General features: G+C 42.4%; 3 protein-coding genes across 6 annotated transcripts in view; 1 reads left to right on the forward strand and 2 right to left on the reverse strand.

The window, feature by feature from the left end:
- Window positions 1-6,571, reverse strand: part of si:ch73-71d17.2 (RPA-related protein RADX) — a 12,751-nt gene extending 6,180 nt beyond the window's left edge. The window contains exons 1-12 of the mRNA XM_042401669.1: window positions 6,474-6,571; window positions 5,474-5,585; window positions 5,031-5,220; window positions 4,084-4,214; window positions 3,870-3,998; window positions 3,387-3,553; window positions 1,699-1,855; window positions 1,175-1,283; window positions 975-1,066; window positions 780-905; window positions 524-622; window positions 146-319 (exon numbers count right to left, since the gene is read on the reverse strand). Coding sequence (XP_042257603.1) covers window positions 146-319; window positions 524-622; window positions 780-905; window positions 975-1,066; window positions 1,175-1,283; window positions 1,699-1,855; window positions 3,387-3,553; window positions 3,870-3,998; window positions 4,084-4,214; window positions 5,031-5,220; window positions 5,474-5,585; window positions 6,474-6,536 — 1,549 coding nt within the window. The 5' untranslated portion in view covers window positions 6,537-6,571. The remainder of the gene's footprint in view (window positions 1-145; window positions 320-523; window positions 623-779; window positions 906-974; window positions 1,067-1,174; window positions 1,284-1,698; window positions 1,856-3,386; window positions 3,554-3,869; window positions 3,999-4,083; window positions 4,215-5,030; window positions 5,221-5,473; window positions 5,586-6,473) is intronic.
- Window positions 6,572-6,715: 144 nt separating this feature from the next.
- Window positions 6,716-11,005, reverse strand: ift46 (intraflagellar transport 46 homolog (Chlamydomonas)). Its single transcript, XM_042401829.1, has 5 exons — window positions 10,544-11,005; window positions 9,273-9,586; window positions 9,015-9,108; window positions 8,598-8,729; window positions 6,716-7,449 (listed from the first exon to the last, which is right to left on the reverse strand). Exons 1-5 carry the CDS (start codon window positions 10,670-10,672, stop codon window positions 7,096-7,098), a joined length of 1,023 nt encoding a protein of 340 aa, XP_042257763.1. The 5' UTR covers window positions 10,673-11,005; the 3' UTR covers window positions 6,716-7,095.
- A 2,484-nt stretch (window positions 11,006-13,489) lies between these two features.
- LOC121889588 (zinc finger protein 239-like) overlaps window positions 13,490-22,914 on the forward strand; it is a 133,974-nt gene continuing 124,549 nt past the window's right edge. For 2 of the 4 annotated variants that reach the window (XM_042401651.1, XM_042401655.1), the window contains exons 1-3: window positions 13,490-13,608; window positions 14,641-14,901; window positions 15,732-15,947. In XM_042401651.1, the coding sequence (XP_042257585.1) occupies window positions 13,543-13,608; window positions 14,641-14,901; window positions 15,732-15,947 (543 nt within the window). In that variant the 5' untranslated portion in view covers window positions 13,490-13,542. The remainder of the gene's footprint in view (window positions 13,609-14,640; window positions 14,902-15,731; window positions 15,948-22,914) is intronic. The other 2 variants (XM_042401652.1, XM_042401656.1) reach the window with 1 other exon arrangement.

Here is a 22,914-nt window from a genome sequence, read left to right on the forward strand (position 1 = left end):
ACACACACAGAGTCGTGTTTCCATGACAACAGAGGACTTTACATTGACTTAACATTCATTCCTGGAGACCTTAAACCACACACACACTCTGAACACTTAAAGGGAAACCGATGACAACAAATGTAAAGACAGGCGGTCAGCTGACCTCTCCTCTCTTTCATGTACGTTTCCAAGGAGACGGGAGGAGGCGGGTAGATGAAGAAACCTCCGATCAGAGCCCTGCTCAGCACCTGGGCATCGTCCTGACTCCTCAGCCACTGCAGGAACTGCCGCACCGGCCGCAGCTTACGGTAACTCATCTCCGAGTGGTGGCCCAGACCTGCCAATCGACCAATCAGGGAGCCAGGACGGAACTCAGTTAACCAATGAGTGAGCAGACAAACTGATGAGGCTGCTTTAAAGACAATTCCAGTTTATTCAAGCGCCTTATCGTCACCAGATCTCAGAGATGAATAAGTTTATTGGTACTGATGGAAAGGATGGACAGAACTACCCATAATGCCTCTCTCTCTGTGTCTCTCACCTGTGCAGTACACCTGTGTGTACGTTGTATTTGTCAGGTAGAAGCAGCTCTGATCTGAAGCTTTGATCAACTTCAGTCTGGTGCAAACAACCACCGACACTGTAGACACACAGAGAGACTCGTAACTATGGAGACCTGTTGTTGGATATATAATCTACATTAATCTAATCTACATCGACATACTGACATTTATCACTTATATAAATATAAATAATGTAAATATGTTTGTTTGTTTATTTGTGTGTGTGTGTCTCACGTGGGTGGAGCTTGCGGTGGGTTTCAGGTTGAGACGTGGAGAAGAGCTTCACCGTGATTGGCCGATCGCTGGAACCGTCCTCCAGTCGCAGCCAGCGGTACTCCAAAAGCTCCGCCCCTCGACCGTCTACCGATGAGAACACATGTTAGTCACAAACAAAATAAATAAATAAATAAATACCATGGCAACCCTCACCCTTGCTCCTGATTCGCTCCGGCCGACCCGAGAACGTCAGCAGGCCGATGACATCACACAGGACGCCGTGAGGACGGTCCAGCAGCTCCTTACTGGCGGAGACAGACAGAGAGCTTGTGTTTCTATGTTTGAGAGGACGTTCTGGCCGCTCCTCACTACCGTTAGAAGAGGTTAAAGAGTAAACGTGTGTACGTGCGTACCTGCTGTAGAAGCTGTAGGCGGGAGCCGGTGGTACATATTCAGGCGCCACAGAGGATTCTGGGAGAACAGAGATGCGAGCGGCGGGATTTCTGCTGTTCACGCTGATCTCTGTGGAGAGCAACAGAAACCGGAACAGAGCGGCGAGTCTGTCGTTATAAACCAGAGTCCAGCTTCTAAAAACACTTTATACCGTTATAATTTTGACTTCCTGTTTGTCACGGCGGTGTTTCTGTAAGTTGTCTTTCTTGTTCTATTTCCTGTCTGTCCGTCCTGGCGGAGGGATCGTCCTCCTGCTCTTCCTGAACTTTCTTCCATTTAAAGAGTTTTTTTAGGGAGTTTTACCTTATTTGAATAAAGGGTCTAAGGACAGAGACAACATGTGACAATCTAATATCTCAATTCTACGTTTTTTACCTTCATGATTTTATTTATTTACAGGAAGTTACTTTGGAACAACCTGTGTGTTTCTGGTCTTTGTGTAAACGTTGATTAGATGAACCCTACGTGAGTTTGTTTAAAGTACCGATGTCGTCGCGCTCCGCCTGGTAATGCTGTTTGACTCGGTAGCGGCTCAGGCCGATGACGTCACCGGGCTTCACGCAGCGATACCAGTCGACACACACGCTGTTCCACAACACCACACACACACTTCCTGTCCTGTCGCACACCTCCAACACCGCCTGGACACAGAGAGACAGATGGAGAGACAGACGGGTGCTCATCAACATGGTTGCGGAGTTCCTCAGGGTTCGATCTTAGGTCCTCGTCACTTCACGTTAAAACCTGATGTCTGAAAGACACTTCAGACAATACCTTACATATTAAAAGTGAGTGGGAATTAGAACTCAATGCAATTATAGAAGATGAAACTTGGGGAAATATATGTTTAGCAAGTCATAAAGGGATTGGGAGCCAAATGTGGAAAGAATTTGACTGGAAAGTGAAATTGAGATTTTTCAGAACACCTCTCAAGGTGTCAAAGTTTTCAAGTAATACCCCCAACACGAACTGGAGGAACTGTGGCATGGTTGGGGATCATGCCCACATATTCTGGGACTGCCACCAGTGATAGAAACCTTTTGGAAACACATTAAAGAAGAATTGGACACTGTCTTCAGAGTTGATATCCCTCTGGACCCTTTAATTTTCTTACTGGAGAAAATACCAGAGAACTTGCTCTCTAAAAGGACCAATGCTATATGTTACATGTTCTGTTAATGACTGCGAAGAAAATGATTACTGTTAATTGGATGCAGCCATGTGCACCCACAAAAAGCTCAATGGATACAGAAGATGAAGCAGATACATACCATGGAAACAGTTTAAAGCACCACTATTCATAAGAAGATGGGTCATTCTGGGACTGAAATTATACTAACACCTTAAATGTAATGTACAATTCTATATCATCTACTTTGATCCTGCACAACCAAGAATTGCGGTATAACATTTAATGACAAGGTGACCTTTTTGTTTGTCTGTTTTGGTTTTGTTTTTGTTTTTATTTGTCTGTTTGTTTGTAGCCTCCTATGGGAGGGTTAGGTTGTGTATATTTGTATTGAATGTATGTTTGTGTTTGTATTGCCTGCAAGTTCGATAAAGGCAATAAAGTTCTAAAAAAAAAAAAAAAAAACCTGATGTCTGTTGTTATTCCACATGTTTCTTTTTGTCAACAAATCCCAAACCAACAATGTGTTGGTCCGTCAGGTTTATAACATGAAAGTGACCTTTAATACATAAAATCAATACATTCAGAGAACAAAAAGCAAACACAGTTACACTTTAGAACCAATTTAGAATCAAATTCAGCAGCTACATAATATACAGTAAACAATATGTCACTCATCATGTTTATGTAGATTTATTAAGTCAATCATTCTTCAGAAAGGCCTTTAAATAAATAACTGACTGATTTATCTGCTCCAAGATCCAAAGGATCTCATGTTTCATTCAATTTAAAATGTTTCCTGAAGCTGTAGAAGAAACACTTCCTGTTTATCCGACTCCGTCTGCATCTCTCAGCTCATCGGTTCCTACTGAATCTTTAAAAACACTTCATCAATATATCACTTCTTTAAAAAAAAACGCTCTTAACTGTAGTTTTTAACAAACAAAAGGAGGAAAAAGTGCTTTTGTCGGGGACTATTTTCAGTGGCGGATTCACATTTGAGACTGATTTTAATGAACGAACAGAAACTGAAGCACACTGACCTTATACGGACACTCGCAGTTCCGGTCTGTTCTCCCGTAATACATCAGGTGTGACTTGTTTATGACGCGTACGATCAGCTGATGCTGGACGGCGCCCCTGGCGACGCCCCGGTGACCGGACAGGAAGGCGTCACGCAGCTCGGACACCGTCACGGCGGGACATCGCACTGTCAACACACAAACACAAACAAACGTTTTACCTCAGTTTAATGTTAAGACGCTGCCCCCTGCTGGTTAATGAGACAGTTTGTACATCTCATGTAATAATAATAAAAATAATAATAATAATAATAATAATAATAATAATAATAATAATATCTTTATTTATAGCACTACAATTATTCTGCAGAATAACAACTCTTAACGACACTTTACAGACGTCTTTATTATAAAGTTTAAGTTTTAGTTGCAGTACCGCGCGTGGCCACTGGACACGCCGGGGGCGCCGTATCAGCTTCATTTAAACATCCATGCTCTCCTCACCTTCCTCCTCTTCGTCTTCATCCTCTTCCTCAGTGGGCGGAGTTTCCCTCCATCCCTCCCCGCTGTAGTCCACATTGTTCCACAGAGGGAGAAACACGATCCTATTGGCTCTCAGAGGAACCAGAGAGCCTATAGGATCAATCAATCAATCAATTAACCAATTAAAGCCCGGTGTGGGTGTGGTTTAGGTCGGTGACATCAGACTGTGATCTACCTGCTGCCTCTGAGGATCCAAACCAGGGCAGAGAGTCCCAGTCCGCGTCCGACCTCCTGACTCCATCCTCCTCATCATCATCATCGTCGTCTGGAGCGCGACCTTTGACCTCCACACTCACCAGTCTGTAGCTGCAGGAGCAGAAACAAACATCACAGCGACCTCACTACTGATTACATCATTACAAAAGTAATTATATTACTTATTACTCAGCAGCAAAAGTAACACGTTATATTTCTCGTTACTGTCGTTTCTCAAAGTTTCCTTTAAACTCAGAATCTTCCACAGACGCTGCATCTGATTCAACACGTCTGTAGAAACAGAAAATGAGACGTTTGTGGTTTAACAAGCAGCCAGGAAACAATTTGGAACCAGCGTCAGGTGACTCCTGATAGCTAGCTAACGTTAGCTAGCCGGCTAACCTACAACACAACTTTGGGATTACTGTGAGTCGCATTTCTCCTCGTCTGGAGCGTCTGTCAGCTGATCACAGAGACTCGAGCAGTAAGACAGCGAGCACGCCGACCCCCAAATGTAGAAGTAACGGAGCGTTACTGTGATTAATAACTGTGACCCCGAACACTACCGTTACTGAAACACTAATAATATTACTGTCACATGTTAAAACTACTGAAGCAAAACACTAAACTTTGTTCCCTTTTCTATGTGTGACGTCACACCTGCCCGAGTGACGTCACACCTGCTTGAGTGACGTCACACCTGCCCGGGCGACGTCACACCTGCCTGAGCGATGTCACACCTGCCTGAATGACGTCACACCTGCCCGAGTGATGTCACACCTGCCTGAGCGACGTCACACCTGCCTGAGTGATGTCACACCTGCCTGAGTGATGTCACACCTGCCTGAGCGACGTCACACCTGCCAGAGTGATGTCACACCTGCCTGAGCGAAGTCACAGCAGCACAGTTCACCTGTTCTCGCTCACCTGTCTCTCTCTCCAGAGGCCCCGGGGCATGCTGGGAGCTGAGCGGTCATGGCGGGGGTGAAGGCGGCGTTGCGTAGCGTCGCTCCCGACCGCAACACGTCCCTCTCCACCAGCCGGTTCAGACCAGGATCCAGAGTCACACGAAGCCTGCAGTCCCCGTCTGTCAGTGTGACGTCATACAGGTCCTCACCTGGAGACACCGAACCAGAAACCAGAGGGGACACCAGTCAGACCAGAGGGGACACCAGTCAGACCAGACCAGTGATGTTATACATGTTATATATATATATATATATAGCTGGACAGGAGACAAGTGGATCCTGTCTGTCCTGTTTTCTCCCATTTTATCATCTCCCGTCTCGTCCTACTTTGTCCTACTTTGTCCTGTCTCGTCCTACTTTGTCCCGTCTCGTCCTACTTTGTCCCGTCCTGCAGTGTCTCACCGTTGAGGACAGCCTGGGGGAAGTAGACGGAGGATCCCTGGTCTCTGCTGTAGCGCTGCAGGTCCACCACGAAGACAAACTGTCTGCAGACGGCGGGAACGGACGAGGACGCCTGCGAGACAAACACACGGGTAAAAAAACCCAACTGAACAAGACGAATCACAGTTTAAAGTCTACCAGGAGTCACGAGGAAGAGTTCACACGTGTCAGTGTAGAAAATATCACTGAACCGTTAAATGAGGATTAAAATAAACACTCAGTCTGATGGAGGCGATGGTCTGGTGGTATTAATCATTAATTAATTAGCATCAGTAATTATCAATACTGCTACATGTTGTAACAACATGATTATTGGTTTCCATAACGACAAAGATGATGACGATAACACATAAATAAAACCGCCTCTATTATTACTGAACAAACACTGATCGATTATCTGTCTGTTAACATGTTTAATATCAGCTGTTATTGAAGTGATCGGGGCCGACAGGTGAAGACAGGTAACCGCGCTGTGACGTCACACCAAACCGGATTCAAACATGTGATCATTGAAGGTTTGTCAGAGTCTGCAGCTGATAGTAAAGACATCTGCTACACATGTGAGCTGCTGACGTCATCTTCATGGTCTCCTGCTTCATTCGGCTCATCTGTTATTAATTTAGAGGCTTTTATTTTATATATAATCTGCTCTTTAACGTGGTTCACGTGCAAACATCCGGTAACGTCAGACCGTCTCAGTCACCGGCTGATAGTTAAATTATCTACAACAAGGTTTTTAAATCCTTGTGGTTTTATGGAAAATTCGGCACATCTGTGATAAATTAATCTGGTTTTTATTTAAACAGAAACACTGATGATAATCAGAGCAGCGATATAAAACCACAGATGTTTGAACGGAAGTCTCGTGGACGCGTCGGTCCGATCAGCCGGATACAAAACCGATAGATCGATACTAAATTATCCAGAAGATGATAATAGTGATTATCGTGGTGGTTTAGACCTGGTTCGGACCGGGTCTGGTCCGGGTCAGGGTTCTGTGGAAGACGCAGCCAGTAGCCGCCATGTTAGCCAGGCAGTCCAGACAATAACAGTGCGGTGCATTGTGGGAGAAAAACACCGCTATTTTTAAAAAATATTAATCTTTATTAATTAAATCCTCAAAGGTGATTTTTTTTAATCTTGTGTGAACAAAATTATTTAATATAAATTATTTATCTCAACATGAAGATAATCTGCTAATAATTTATTTATTATTTATTTATTTATTTTAACCTCTGAACGTCACAATTACATTTTTGCTGCTTTTGCACATAAAGAAAGAAAATCCATTAATTAAAAAAATATTGACTGCAGCCTTTTATTATTTTTTATTAATGATTTATTAAATATAACAGACATGATGACTCATCAGAAACTGAATAAATGAGTAAACAGGAAGCTTCAGCTTCAGAAACGCGTCTGAAACACTTTTTAAAGGATTATTGTCTTTATTTGACAGCAGAATATATATACAGGTCTGTATGAAGAGACATGAAACAAAAGAATCAAACTGAAAACAACAACAAACAAATCTAGAAGTCACATGTTGTCTGAACACGAGCAGCCGTGATGCAGATGTTTCTCTACGTCCTGCGTGTGAAGTGCTGCGAGTCTCTGAACTCCAGGTAGAGGCTGAACAGCAGGTGCAGAGACTGGATGCGGCTGCCGTAGACGGGGATGTCCAGCAGGCCGCAGACGGCGTCGGCGTACTCGGCCAGGCCGCAGCGGAGGCGGGCGGGCGGCAGCTGCAGGCGGCCCAGCAGCTCCTCCAGCTCCGCCGGCCACTCCTGCATCAGGCTGTCGATGTCCGGCATCGGCCGGCCGTACTGCACGCTGGCCGGAGGTTTGGAGCGATGCAGCGCGCTGATGCTCTCCACCCAGCTGTCCACCGCACGAGGGTTCGACTGAGGACTCGCCACGCTCGTCACCTTCTTCAGCTGCAGGAGAGAGAGAGAGAGAGAGAGAGAGAGAGAGACATAGAGAGACAGAGAGAGAGAGAGACATAGAGAGACAGAGAGAGAGAGAGAGAGAGACATAGAGAGACAGAGAGAGACACAGAGAGAGAGAGACTCATATTAATGACTTCCTGCACATCACAGAAATTATATTTCAGAGTTATTTGTATTGTTTGTATGTTTGTGTTTTCTGAACATGAGAACCATCAGCTCAGAGATATATATATATATATATATATATATATATATAAAAACTGAACCTGAGTTCCATTTCTAAGCTTTTATTAAATCCAGACGATGTGACGTCAGTGACCTCTGCTGCCACACGTCTTAATTACACGTCGCTAACAGATGTTTGAGTCGTGTTAAGTTACCGCTGATGAAAACATCTGTAATAACAACAGTGATTATAGTGTTGAAGTCTGTTTTCCTGCTGTCGGGTCTCGATCTAGACCTGCTCGATGTGGAAACAGCCCTGAGATGAATTGAATACACTAGTGCTGTTCCCTCACTGGAAGGTCACGTTAGTGGTTTGGACTACCTGTTTGACGAGAGTCTGTTGTCTGCAGCTCTTCATCAAACATCATCATCACTGTGGTTGTTTCTGCTTGTTCCTCTCTGCAGTGTTTAAAACTGATCCAATGAACAAGCAGCTCCAGATCTTTGTTGTGTCGACTTGTTTTTATTAGAGAACAGCATCGCTAACGAAGCAGCAGGAAACGGAGACGCGTTACATCCAGGTGACTCACAGCTGATCGTTACCGCTCAACCCGAGCAGGAAGGAAAGAGACGCCGTCGTCCGTTTTACAAGTCAGTTTATCATCAAAATGATTCTGAAGCTGCTTTAAGCTCAACATCAGCACCAAATAAAACCAGTCGATGATGTCATTAAAATAAAACTATTAACATAAAATATAGAGTTTCATTTACCAAAGTGTTTGAGGTGGATCAGCTCGTCTTCTTCTAAGGAGGAGGAGGAGGAATATATCTGTGTGTGTGTGTGTGTATGTGTGTGTGTGTGTGTGTGTGTGTGTGTGTGTGTGTATATGTGTGTGTGTGTGTGTGTGTGTGTGTATGTGTGTGTGTGTGTGTGTGTGTGTGTGTGTGTGTGTGTGTGCAGTCATCATCACCTCGGTGGCTCCGTGCTGTTTGGTCTCCTCTGACAGCCACAGCGACAGCACCGTGGGGTCCGACTGCTTCACGCTGGGCTCGTCCAGAACCAGCAGCCCCAGACCGTCTGATTCACCGTCCGGCCTCGGCACCTGAACGCAGCACAGACCACACCATTCACATTATTTAAATCAGTAAATATAAACCGGAGGATGATGTGAGAGACGATGACACATGAACGCATCAGTTATAATCCAGTGATTTTACTTTTTAATCCAGTTATTTATAATCTAACTGAATGGTTTCCAGTAAACTGTGTTAAACTGGTCACTGCTGAAACGTAACTGGCAGATGAGATTAACGGTGAAAGCATCTGACAGTCGTCTCCAGCGGTGGAGATGTGTTTAAGTTTAATCCCATAGAGGAAGCGAGTCGACCTTCAGGAAGGCGTCGATGTCGCCGACGGCGGGGATGAAGTCCGGGATGAACGGCTTCAGGCTGTGCTCCAGCTCCACCGACTGAGGAGTGTAGCTGAAGAAGAGACAACAACACAGAGGTCAGAGGTCAACCTGAGAGCAGCCTCCTCTTCATCATCAGACAGACGCTGAGCTGCTTTATAATGTAGCTTATCAATGAATCGACTGATCGCTGCAGCTCTACGACGCTGACAGTAACGAGCCGGACCCTGAACGCACCGTGTGATGTACTGGAACAGCTCTTTGATCTCGGTGCTGACGGGCAGGTTGGCGTAGTCGGCGGGGTCGTACGCTCCCTCCGGAGCCTCGCCGTCGTCGTCGTCCGTATCCTCTTCGTCAGAGTCGTCTTCGTCCTCATCGTCGTCATCATCGTCGTCGTCGTCGTCCTCCTCCTCCTCCTCCTCGGGGCTGACCCCGGGCTGTCCGTTGATCGGCTCTGCGGGCCGCTGAGGTTTGTGGTCCTCGTCGAACTCGTCGCTGCTGCTATTGGCTGACATCAGGCCACGCCCCCTCCTGTTCCGCCTGGACTCTGACTGAAAAAAACAAAACTACAGTTTGTTTCTACAGAGTGAGACGTCAGCGTCACATCACAACATCTTCACATACAAGTACTCCTGAAGTACTTTACTGCAGTATTTCCATGTGACGCTACTTTATACTTCCACTGCACTAAAGGACAGAATGATAGTACTACATGAAGCTGATAGTACTCGTGTATATTTACTACATGAAGCTGATAGTACTCGTGTATATTTACTACATGAAGCTGATAGTACTCGTGTATTTGTACTACATGAAGCTGATAGTACTCGTGTATTTGTACTACATGAAGCTGATAGTACTCGTGTATTTTTACTACATGAAGCTGATAGTACTCGTGTATTTGTACTACATGAAGCTGATAGTACTCGTGTATTTTTACTACATGAAGCTGATAGTACTCGTGTATTTGTACTACGTGAAGCTGATAGTACTCCTGTACTTTTACTACATGAAGCTGATAGTACTCGGGTTGGATGAACGGACAGATAATCAGCTGGCAAAAAGCAGCAGGACATTTGTACTGACTGTCATTTCCGGCATTTTTCGACACATTTTCAGTGTTTTAACTCAAACCGTGCTCTTTGTCTAAACCTAACCAAGTGGTTTTTGTGCCTAAACTTAACCAACGGAGTTAAATGACACGGCGCACACATAGCACATGTTTTTAAAGTGTAAACCTGTTATTTGTACACCTGGTTGTTCCTCTCCTCACACCTGTACGTGCTGCTCTTGGCACCAAAATACACAAACAAACAGCCGGAGCGCTGCTTGCGTCGGTCGTTACAACCAGTAACTAGACGCTTCTGTTACTTTCTCACCAAAATAACCTGTTAACTGTTGCATCCAACTAACAACCAGCAAGCAAAGTAGTTCACAAGAAGCATCAGTATAATATTTTCATGATCATTTAGCTTCTTATTAGCTCCGCCCGTGTTGTTCACTGTTACCTGACGCTGGCTGCGGGGAGTCGGGCTGCGGACGCTCGCTACCTCCTCGGAGTCGACCACCTCCAAGCTCTCGTCGTACAGCTGGTTCTTCAGGACTATCGTGCCTCTGCCCCGGTTAGCTCGCTCCATATGACACCGACAGATCACCGACAGAGCTGAACGACGTTTACAGGCATTTATCTACCGGTTATTTAACCGTTTAGCTTTGGCCACCAAGCAACGGACAGCTAACAACGGACCGGGCCTCCGGAGGCTTTAAACCGTCCTACAGCGCGATGTGCGGGGGTTAAAGCGCCGATATGGACGCGTAAACTAACTTTCCTGATATGTTTTAAATGTCTGTCTAACAGTCTGAACTCAGTGGAAACGCGTCTAGCTGGATAAATGCGTGAGCGTCGTGTTAGCGGCTAACGGGAGGAATTGACTGTATCCTAGCAACGGATCACGCAATGCATCATGGGATGATGTGTCATTCTTCTTCTTCCTGGTTTTTAGTGGCGGTTGGCGTCCAAAATGTCGCATTACCGCCATCTGCTGGATTTAAACTAAAATCTACACTAACTAACTACCTAACTAACCAACTAACTAACTAACTAACTAAATAAATAACTAAATAAATAAATAAATAATCTCTTCCCATCCATTTCCACACTCTGCTCTAAATTCTCTATGTTTCAGATGTTTGAGAGAAACTAAAAGCTGCACATCTTCTCTAGAAACTCCCAACAACAACACTGTGAGAGCAAAATGAATGATGAGGTTATCATTTTATAAATCTTTTGTATACATGTAACAAATGTTGTTTTCAAACTAGAGGGTCAATGTTTGTTTTCTGTTGAATGTGATGTAATGTCCTTGTCATCCTGGTCTACATGTTAGTGAAGAAATCCTGCTCCTCGGCTAGTTGGACTCTTGAACTGGTTTCTACCTGAGGGTTGCTTGCTGACCTCTGGGGTCTGGGACTGTGCGGATCATGAGGTACCTAAACATGCTAAAGTGGAAGGATGTCGTGTTTGAAGTCATTGACCATGAGGTCTCTGTAAGATCATATGACCATACTTGTTTGTAAGAAGGTGTAACAGTTTGTGGAAGTGTTCATTTAGGTACGTAGCTTTGCTTCTGGAGACGTATAAAGCTGTCTGGTTTGTGTTCACAATCTTTAAGGAAAGGGCTGAACAACAACTGTTGTTGATGTGATGATTGTACAACGTCTACAACAAGTAACAATGCTTAATACTTTCTTCATGTCTCCGTGTCGACACCCAGAAATCTCCTACAGTTATATCACGTTATGTTTTCTCAGGTTTTATTTCTACTCCAGCAGTATACGGTATATTACCACTGGAAAAAAAGGCCCAAATCTTCCCCTGATCTTTAAACTCATCATGTTTTCTTAGCTTCTTGTCTCACATCTTAACATTTCTTACCTACTTCCTCGTGCTGAAGTCTCGTCTTAGATCAGACCCTGATTATTTCTTACCTCTCTTACTCTCTTTGGACAGTTTTCCTCCCATGCTGCATGATTCCCTTTTGAATCATGTTTTGAAAACAGATCTCTACAAAGTGACTTAAATTCATTACAAATGTAAAAATATAAAATACATCTTTGACTCATAAAATGTAGATCTGAACAGGAACTGTGGTGAAGTAGAAGTATAAAGTAGCAGATAATGGAAATACTCATGTAAAGTACCTTTAAATTGTAATTAAGTATCTGAGTACATGTACTTAGTTACATTCCAGCACTGAAGCAGAACAATGAGGAGGTGTGAACGACTCGGACTGTAATGATCGAAACCTGTTTACCATCTCTGCTGCCGACTGAACAGCCGTCACCTCACCGTTATTGAATCCAACAATTCAGCTATTTCTGGAACTTTTCTGAAGCTTTTCTGTGACAGTAAACTGAATTATTTTGGTATTTTTGACTATTGATCAGACAAAACAAGAGATTAAAATATGTCAGCTTGGACTCTAAGAAATAATAACGAGCATTTTTCACTATTTCAGATTAATGGATAATGAAAACAGTCGTTTGTTGCAGGCTGTTTCGGTGGAAAATCAAATCAAATGTAATCTGAGTTTTATTACAGGTCAATGTTTTCAAATAAAACTGAATCATGTGAGATTCATTTGTTTTAATTTGTAACAAATATAAATTCACATAAAGAAAATTAAAAGAGGGAGCAGGTAGCTTAGCATCGCTCTTTAACCGCTAAACCTTTAAATCACATATTTAAATGAATTAAACTGTAAACCAATATGTTGTATTGATCTCAATCTAATTATAAAGACATTTAATTCCAGTTGCTGGTGATTCATCAAAGTTTGATCCCTTAAACTACAGATTTTAATGTACAAAGATAAAATAACTGATATGGTCAATATCATCATGATTATGGGGAAATATCACATTCATTCATGTAAATAGAAATATCAGAAACCTTTACTAACTTGGTTTAGAAATGAAGGAGAGAACTATCAGCTGATACACACCAGTCAATACAAAACCTTTGTACTATGTGTGTTTTGATAAAGATTGAATATTTTTATTATTATTATTATTATTATTTATTCATTTAATTGGCTCTGCTACCATATGGGTTGTTTGTGTGGTTTGCTGATATGGTCTAAAAATATAAATGATTTGTGGTTTGATATGTTTGGTTGTTTACAGAAATCTGGTTGATGTTAAATTAGCTGCTGGGATGTGAAGGTGATTTTTATTTTTATTATTTAAATGTATGCATCTATATTTATTTACTGTTAATAAAGACTTGCTGTTTTGAATCTGCTTCTAGTTTTTTTTTTTTTTTTTTTTTGAAGAATCAAAATCAATATTCCTGCTGTGAATTGTGTTTTAAATAAAGTTAATTTAAGAAAAAAAGAGCTTCGAGTGACCGCGAGATGCTGACGCGATATCGCGAGAACTCGGATGTGTTATTTATGCTGGAGCAGAAACACAGTCCAGCACCGACCAGGACCAGTACAAGAGCAGAATGGAGGACCAGAAGCCGGAGTATCGCACCGACAACCCCGTAAAAAAGGAAGAACCGGACTCACAGGTCAGTGTTCAGGACTTCATCAGGCCACGAGGCTCTAATATGAACCCCTGTTCAGTCACATGGCTGACCAGTTATCCCAGTCAACACAGTAGTCACGTTGTCCAGGCTGTGCTAGTCGTTAGCTAAAGCTAAGCCAACAGCTAGTTAGTTAGCCAGTTTAGTGTGTTTATCAGAAAGTTCTGTGGTGGAAAAACCTCCAAGAATCCACTTCCGTTTGGTCTCAGACTGAGTTTTTATTGGAGTCTTTGGCAGAAGGATCATCAATGCTCATTCAAACGTTCATGCATGAACCAACAACACCCTCAAAACATGGAGTAAACCAGTTGTTGTAAGATAGACGGACGCAGATGTCCAAGAATCATCTGATCCCCCCCCCCCCCCCCCGCAGCTGTTACTTCCTTACTTGCACATAGACGAGGTTTTATTGCCGCGCTCATCAGCCTGGTTAACTTTGTGAATTTAGATGCTTCGTGAGGCCTCAAGTTACTTCCTGCAAACAATACATGAGTAAGAATGATGCATTATGTATTAAACTCAAAATACACTGGAAGAGTTCAATGTGAACAGGTTTACTGGGCATAAAGAGGCTTTTAGAAAAACCTGATGCAAAATCATAAAACATCATATTTTATACTCTTCTTCCTGTTGAGGAGTTTATTTTCTATGTTCAACCATCTGGTCATTAATGCCGAGACACTCTGGAGATAATACAAGTACGACTTCAATCATTTCAAACAGCAAACCAAAATGCTACACCACAGATTAGCCTTCTTGCTAACTCCCCGGGAACTGTCTCTTATTATATTAATGTTATCTTTGCACATTTGTTTGATCGTTTGATCCACAGGTTTAAAGGGTAAAAGTTCAAAAGTGTGGGAACTGGAGGCGAGCACGTTTACTCCTCACCCGACATTTCCTGGAAGCTCGATTCCAGTATTTGAAAGAAACTGGACTGAGCAAAAGAATTTACTGTTCGGTGAAATGTTCTTGTTTTTTTAAATTATATATATTTTTTCTTGTTGTTTTTTCCAGTGGACAGAAAACTCTGGTTCACACTCCAACAACACAGCAGGTGTCAGTAATGCACCTCAACACTGGTTGCTACCCGACATAAAACAGGAAAAAGAAGAAGAAGAAGAACAGTCCATCAGTCAAAGAGGAGACCTGCTGGATTTCAAAGACCAGGACCACTACAAGATCAAAGTAGAGGAGAACCAGAACCCGGAGAACCACACCGACAACCCTGTTAAAAGAGAAGAACCAGGTTCACCCTCTGCTACCACCGATAAACAGGTCAGTGTTCAGGACTTCATGATAAAACCGGCTTCATTACAAGTAAAAGTACATAAGTATTATGAGCTTGATGTAGTTAAAGTATTGCAGTAAAAGTACATAAGTATTATGAGCTTGATGTAGTTAAAGTATTGCAGTAAAAGTACATAAGTATTATGAGCTTGATGTAGTTAAAGTATTGCAGTAAAAGTACATAAGTATTATGAGCTTGATGTAGTTAAAGTATTGCAGTAAAAGTACATAAGTATTATGAGCTTGATGTAGTTAAAGTATTGCAGTAAAAGTACATAAGTATTATGAGCTTGATGTAGTTAAAGTATTGCAGTAAAAGTACATAAGTATTATGAGCTTGATGTAGTTAAAGTATTGCAGTAAAAGTACATAAGTATTATGAGCTTGATGTAGTTAAAGTATTGCAGTAAAAGTAGTGGTTTGGTCCCTCTGACTGATATATTATTATATATGACATCATTAGATTATTAATAGTGAAGCATCAGTGTTAGAGCAGCATGTTACTGTTGTAGCTGCTGGAGGTGGAGCTAGTTTACACTACTTTATATACAGTTAGCTAGTTTAGTCCAGTGGTTCCCAACCTAGGGGTCGGGCCCCTCCAAAGGGTCAGCAGATAAATCTGAGGGGTGGTGAGATGATTAATGGGAGAGGAAAGAAGAAAAAACAAAGTTCTGATACACAAATCTGTTTTCAGTTTTTGGACTTTTTCTCTAATCTTTGATTTTTGCTGAAATATTGGATCATTTGAACATTTATTGAAATGTGTATATTTTTCTTTTTAATTAATTAATTTTTCTTGTGTTTGTTTTTTTTCTCAGTGGATAGAAAACTCTGGTTTACACTCCAACTATATAATAGGAGTCAGTAATGTACCTCAGTGCTGGTTGCTACTTGAAATAACGCAGGAAAAAGGAGAAGAACAGTCCATCGGTCAGAGAGGAGACCTGCTGGATTTCACCAACCCAGAGCCTTGTACCGACAACCCTGTTAAAATAGGAGAACCAGGTTCACCCTCTGCTACCACCGATAAACAGGTCAGTGTTCAGGACTTCATGATGAAACCGGTTTCATAACGAGACTAAAGACACGAGGACGAGTCTGGAGGGTCCGTGTATCATCTGTTCATTCTGTTGTTGGAGAGAAAGTCTGAAAAAAAAAAAAACTAAACTAAACACTTCCAGACTTTGTGTTCACTGAGTTTTCAGTCATTAAAAACTACATCAAGGTCTCGGTGTTTCCTGAGTTCAGCTTAAACAAAGTTAGAAAATAATGTTTACTTTGTGTTTGAGGATGCATGTTCAGGACACCGTGTGTAAAAGCCGACGTCTTGCAGGAGTGTGCAGAAAAAAAAAAAGAGAAATCAATGTCAGATACTGAGTTTCATGCAACCTGCAGTCATGTATCCGTCGGCTGTATGTGACGCGTGTCCACTTCCTGTCGCTATGCAAAATATCTCCTTTCTGGGAGCCGCCACCTTGCTTGTGTGACATCATTTGTAGCCAGGGTCGGGCAGCGGGATGACGGCCTACGGGACACGCCCCCCCCCTCAGCCGTCCGTCCGCCGCCTGACGGAGGTTCGAGAGCAGCTGTTACATCTGTCAATGATGACATCACACCCCGTTTTTATACAGTCAAATAAAAACAAACTCATCAGAACAACGAGCAGTTGGACAAACATCAGCGTGACAAGAACTGCCTAAAATGATAGAGGTCATCTCTGGGAAGAATTTATCTGAGCTGTACTTTGATTTTTATTTTTGTTTTTGTTTGTTTGGTTCATGTCCCATCAGCCACCAGGGGGCGATCCAGATGTTTTGGCTCCACCTTTGGGGAGTTGTCATGACGTCTATTTATATACAGTCAATGTTTTTAACATATCTGCGATGGCTGAAAAATGATTCAGATCCTTCGGTTAAGTGAAAGTACCAATAGAGCATTTTTCTCTCTCAGTTGGTCAATCACTATGGCAACTAAAACAACAAATTAAAACAAAACACGAAACTTTAAGTAATTCAAAAAAGAGCCCACTTAACATTTCAAATGCATTTACTGTTATACAGTGGAATCAAATAATTAATTAAGGTATTTATATATTTAATAGTTTATAAAGATGCTATTAACACTAGTTAATACAGTAATAATCACTGTCGAAGGCAGGCTCACCTCCGAAAACACGATTTACTTTTTTAATTTGATTTCTGTGGCTATTTCGCAATGTCTAAGGCCACGAAGAAGAAAGCGTTTACCACAGAAGAGGCCTTGGAGATGATAGAAGCCTCGTCAGAAGACGATACCGACGACAGCGAATATGACTCAGAAAGAGAAGCGATGTTTGCCGAAGGCCGTGACGCCATTTTAGATCGGTGAGTAACGATCTTTCACTCAGATATTTATCTAGCCCTGAATGAAAGCCAGGCTGCGCCATCTTGTTTCCTCCTTATCATATATGGCTTTTTATCAAGCTTGTAAACAAATGCTGACAACTCTGCATTACACTGTTTTTGTAGGTCATCAGCTGAAGATAGTGGTTCTGACTGGGAGCCTGACGCTCAACCAGACAAGCACCTAACGCCGTCCTCTGCTGACCCCGGTAAGCAGAGGCGGCAACGCTCCTCTTCTGCAGCCACAAGCGCTGACACCCCTGCTGGGTAAACACATTTATATTTATTTATATTATTAAATTACACTTTTGATTAACATAACATGTTGTAAATGAGCGAGTGGGGATATTTTGCTAACAACTGTACATTACGTCGTGTTTTATAGGTCATCAGTTGAAGATTGTGGTTCGGATTGGGAGTCTGACACTAGGCCGAAGCGCCAGCGCCTCTCTGGATTCAACGGATCGGGGGACGCTACTTCCAGCACACCAACTCCCAGACGTTCACATTTCCGTGCTGCCAAAGGCGCTCGGGGTAGAGGTCAGACACCCAGAGCATCACAGTGTGCCCCCCTCACAGTGACCCAGCAGTGGCATAATGTGTATGAAGAGGATGCTGGACCTGCTCCACTGGTCTTCATGCCAGTACGACAGCCTGGACCACAGCAGGGGACCAGGGCTGCTCGCAGTCCACTACAATTCTTTAGACTGTTTTTTACAGATGCTGTGCTCAGGACTTTGTTGGCAAACACCAATGCATACGGTGCAAAGAAACAAAAAGGGAAGAGAGGAGCATGGCGCAACATCACCATCAATGACATGTTCTCCTTCATTGCGATGGTGATTTACATGGGCTTGGTGAAGTGCTCTACGCTGGTGGACTTCTGGAAAGGGTCTCGACTCTACAGTCTCCCGTTCCCCTCCTCCGTCATGTCGCGGAACAAATTCTTCACCATTTGTCGTGCTCTGCACATAAGTGACATCAAAGGTGATGAGGAGAATAACGCCAAGAGGGGGACACCCGGATACGACCGTCTTGGCAAGATAAAGCCGCTCTACAAGCACATCGTCGAATCGTGCAAGTCACACTTCCAACCCCGTCAGCACATTTCGATTAATGAACGAATGGAAGCATCGAAGGCGAGGATTTCACTCAGACCATACATGCTGGCCAAGCCAAATAAGTGGGGCTACAAGCTGTTTGTACTGACTGATTCCAGCTGTGGATACACGTGGAACCTTTATGTGTATGACGGCAAGTCATCTGGTTCTGGGAAGGGACTGAGTTATGACTCTGTGATGTCCCTCATGGACTTCGGTTGTCTGGGCACAGGTTATCATCTTTATGTTGATAACTTTTACACCAGTTCTCAGCTTTTCCTGGATTTGTTGAAAAAGAGGATCGGGGCTTGTGGTACCGTTCGTACAAACAGAGTTGGTTTCCCTAAGACTAAGGCCAACGATTTCACCAGGGGTACTCCTCGGGGCACCATACGGTGGATCAGGGACAACGAAGTGCTTTTTGTGAAGTGGATGGACACCCGAGAGGTCGTCATGTGTTCCACCATCCACAAGGCCTTCAATGGTCATATGACCCGAAAGACATTGAAGAAAGCTGGGAAGCGGATGCAGACTGACATCCCTATTCCAGCCGCAGTCAAAGACTACAACCAGCACATGAAGGGGGTCGACATGTCTGATGCTCTCATCGGGTATTACAGTGTCATCCACAAGACCAGGAAGTGGTACCGGACTTTGTTCTTCCACTTTGTGGACATTGCTGTGGTGAACGCCCACGTTCTCCATCAACAAACCCAGACGGAGTCCATGACGCTGAAGGAATTCCGGGAGGCCCTCGTTGAGGAGCTTGCAGCACACGGCTCAGAGTCGACGTCTCAAGCTTCTAGCAGGAGATACACCGCGCCCCCTAACCTAGCGGCTTCGCACAAGCTGCAGTACTTCGTAGAGGGACTTGATGTGCCGAAACGGAGCGCAAGCACTGTAGGCAGAAGGAAATGTACACTCTGCCACCGGAAAACCCCGGTTGGATGTGTGTCATGTGATGTGCCGTTGTGCTTTGTGGCAAAGAGGGATTGTTTCAACGCCTGGCACAAACAAAGGGGACTGTAGACAACGGTCCCTGATCAGAACACCAGGACTGCCTTGGATCTGTTATTGTCTGTAGTCTGTAACTGTTATGCAGCCTGAGACAAACAGCAGCACATGTTTTATATTTTATAGATATATTTTCTTTACTGTCTACCTCCTTTTTTTATATATTTTATACTGTATAGTTACCGTATACCTCTCTTTTTTTTTATTTTTTTTTATACATATTCTATAGAGTTTTTGTGTGTATATAGTTCAGCTTTGAGCAGTTTTTGTATTGGCATGGTAAACTATTTGAAATTGGTTTGGAATTCAGTTCCACATGGTTTGTCTTGTTTGTATCAAATATACTAACATTCGGTAGTGTCACATGACAAGAGATGAGTCAATATGGCCACTTGGAAACATGTGGAAACCAGACCAGCCATCCATCAAATGAGCAATGTGTTCAGTATGTTTCCCAGTGTCACAGCAGTGAGTAAAAGCAAATTTGGCCACTTGGAGACGTTTTTGAGAGGTTCAGAGACACCACAAACTGAAAACTCCATATCTCCCATAAGGTTAGGCCTATAAGTCTGGAATTTTATACAGGTTTGGTTGACAGGATGTAGAAGGTATGTGGTGATTTGCATAGTTCTGGCATAAAACATGTTCTAGTTATTATTATCCAAATATGACTTAATACAGGACGAGGACCAAAAAGAACCTTTGAGCCATGTTTGAACTGATGCAGTTAAGGTTGTGTTTTTGGCCACATGCTTCATTTTTCTGAAACTAGATGTCACATTAACCCCTGTGTTAACAGAAAGCTATTTGTTTTTTTTTAAATGTTTATTTAAGGGGTACGATTGGCCACTTATATACTTGTCCATCCTCCAACTTATAACTTATTTTTGGTAAAAGTTGAGATCAGTGTACAGACTGCAAGGTCTTCATGTAGCGGTTTGTTTGTTCCTAATCTATAAATGATTGTATTATGTTATACTGTATAAACATTACTTAACCATAATTGTCCATCAATAACATTATCAATATCTGTTGATAGCAGAAGGTTGTCATAATTAATTGATTTCCATTTGGAGATGTTTTAATAGCTGTGTGATTGTTTCAAATTTACAAGAGTCACAAAGAGCGTTAATAAATGGTTAATTATGGTTAAGTAATGCTTCCAAAGTATAACATAATACAAGATTTATAGGTTAGGCTGTAAGTTAAGGAACATACAGTCTGTGAGTGATCTCAACCTTTACCAAAAAATAAGTTATAAGATGGAAGATGGACAATCATTACCCTTAAATAAACCTTTTATAAAGTTTTCTTTTAATGAAATGGTTTAGCTGTGAACGTTACATGTCAATTAACATCTTTATCAACAATTGATTAATATTAGTCAGTATCTTTAATTAACATATAAACACTAAATGTTAACAAGAGGCATTTGTTAACAAAATGCTTATTGTATTGTTTAATGCTTATTACTGCCTATTACTATATTAAAATAATGTTAATAGCATCATCATAAAGTATAAAATGTATAAATTAATACCTCGGTTAACATGAACACCATTAGTAAATGATTACTAGACACATTAGTTCACTGTTAATTAATGGTTAGTTAATGCTTAACTATAATGTTGATTAATGTAGCCTTATTGTAAAGTGTTACCATACATTTTAATAATGTTATCAGTGGTGGAAGAAGTATTCAGATCCTTTACTTAAGTAGAAATATACATCAATGTAAAAATACTCCTAAATAAAAAAATCCTTTTTATTTTTTGCCAAAAAAGCTGTAGCCTCATGCTGTTGTCTAGATGGGTTCATGCCGTTTGAAGTTTTCAGAGAGATGCTTTAAATCTCGTTCCCCTGTCGTCGTCCATAACGCTCCCTCTGAAATAACGAACAAGGAGACAGTTAAAGGTATCACTTACACCACATCCAGCTAGTCGACTCTGTTGGTCATAACGTGAGCGGGAGAAGCCCGGGTGTAAGCTTAGTTAGTCCGGTCCAACGTCTTTTTTTCCCCCTTGGTGAACAGCTTGTGAAAGGGTGTTTTTGTTTTGTTTTTTTTGTGAGGGAAATGACAGAATTTTCTCTGATTTCCGCAGTTTCACTCGAAGTTGCCTTCTTCTTCTGGCAGCTAGCTAAAGAGCCGGGCAGCTAGCTTATATGCATCTGTACTCACATCAATGGCATGTGTGAACATGAACACTGAGAATTACCCGATCACATTAGATTAAAAAAAAACAAAACAACAATACTAATTTGCTGCTGATAGAAGTGGGAGTGTCTGGAGCTCAGACAGCTGCGCCATGTGGAAAATCTGAAGCAACCAGTTAGGGAGCAGCCTCATGACGCCTTGTTGCTAAGAGTTGGACTTAAATACACTCTTTTTTTCGCCGGGGTCCTTCACCCAGGAAGTATACGTATTCACACAGAAATCAACCAAATACAATTTAGAACCAGTTGTGTCAAATACTCTGGACTCATGGAATAAGACCAGAACATACTTTAAATTTAAGAGACACTTCTCTCTCATAACTCCAGTGGGGAATAGCCTGAACGTTCTTCCCTCAGGGGACTGGACCAGCTTGTTAGACTGCGTTGTGCCCTCGTCAAAGAGTCTATCAAAACCTTGTGTACAAAACCTTTAACTAGAAAAGGATCATTCTCCAGAACACATCAGAAGACAATGGCAGAAGGATATAGAGCAACAGATCATAGTAGCAGTGGTAATAATAAATAGTACTGCACTTTTCATTTGTAGTGAAACTGTAGTGCTACAGTATTAATAACATAAAACACACAACATAAAGAAAATAATAAGAGTTAAGATGAAAAGGTTTTGAGGCCTTTTTTTTAGAACAGACCACAAGCGTGGTGTCTCAGAGCAGAAGGCTCGATTCCCCCCCCCCCCCCCCCCCCCCGTGGTCTGAGGATGCAGCTGGAGGTTTGTGGTGTGATCACTTCATGTCTGTCGATAGATTTGTGTGTGAGTAGCAGGACTTTGTAGTCCATCCTGAAGGAAACAGGGAGCCAGTGTAGTGAAAACAGAAATGGTGTTTTCACAGTCTCACCAGGATCCTGGCAGCTGGAGCTTCTGCCGAGGATTCCTGTGATGAGCGCATTGCAGTAGTCCAGTCTGGAGGAGATAAAGGCGTGGAAAAGTTTCTCTGTATGTGACGGGGTTAGAGAGGAAATCTGTGAACGCAACAAAATATGAGTGCAAGCGTACAGTCTGAGCAGAAGCGGAGCAAATCTCAGCGCAAGCATTGGCTGTTTGAGTGTGAGAGCAGGGAAAGAGTTACAAAATCTGAACGTGAAATCACCAAGTCATGCTCTTGAATCAAGATAGGGGAAAAAGCCTCATTCGACACTACAATGATTAGGGTTTTGTGTATATAGCAAGGACAGTGATTCTTAAACATTAGATCTTTTAGGACGGTCCCACTTTGAAGGACTGTGAGGGGGAAATATTGAAAACACTGCCTCTGGAAAGACTTAACATTTGC

The sequence above is a fragment of the Thunnus maccoyii genome, chromosome 22 (genome assembly GCF_910596095.1).
Source record: "Thunnus maccoyii chromosome 22, fThuMac1.1, whole genome shotgun sequence".
In the NCBI taxonomy this organism is placed as follows: Eukaryota; Metazoa; Chordata; class Actinopteri; order Scombriformes; family Scombridae; genus Thunnus; species Thunnus maccoyii.

What these genes read in the sequence shown, in the direction of transcription:
- ift46 (XM_042401829.1), bottom strand. Translation starts at nt 10,672, where the DNA reads ATGGAGCGAGCTAACCGGGGCAGAGGCACGATAGTCCTGAAGAACCAG. An exon ending in ACATCGACGCCTTCCTGAAG is followed by an intron (nt 8,730 to 9,014) that starts GTCGACTCGCTT and finishes TGCTGCGTTCAG; the next exon opens with GTGCCGAGGCCGGACGGTGA. An exon ending in AACAGCACGGAGCCACCGAG is followed by an intron (nt 7,450 to 8,597) that starts GTGATGATGACT and finishes TCTCTCCTGCAG; the next exon opens with CTGAAGAAGGTGACGAGCGT.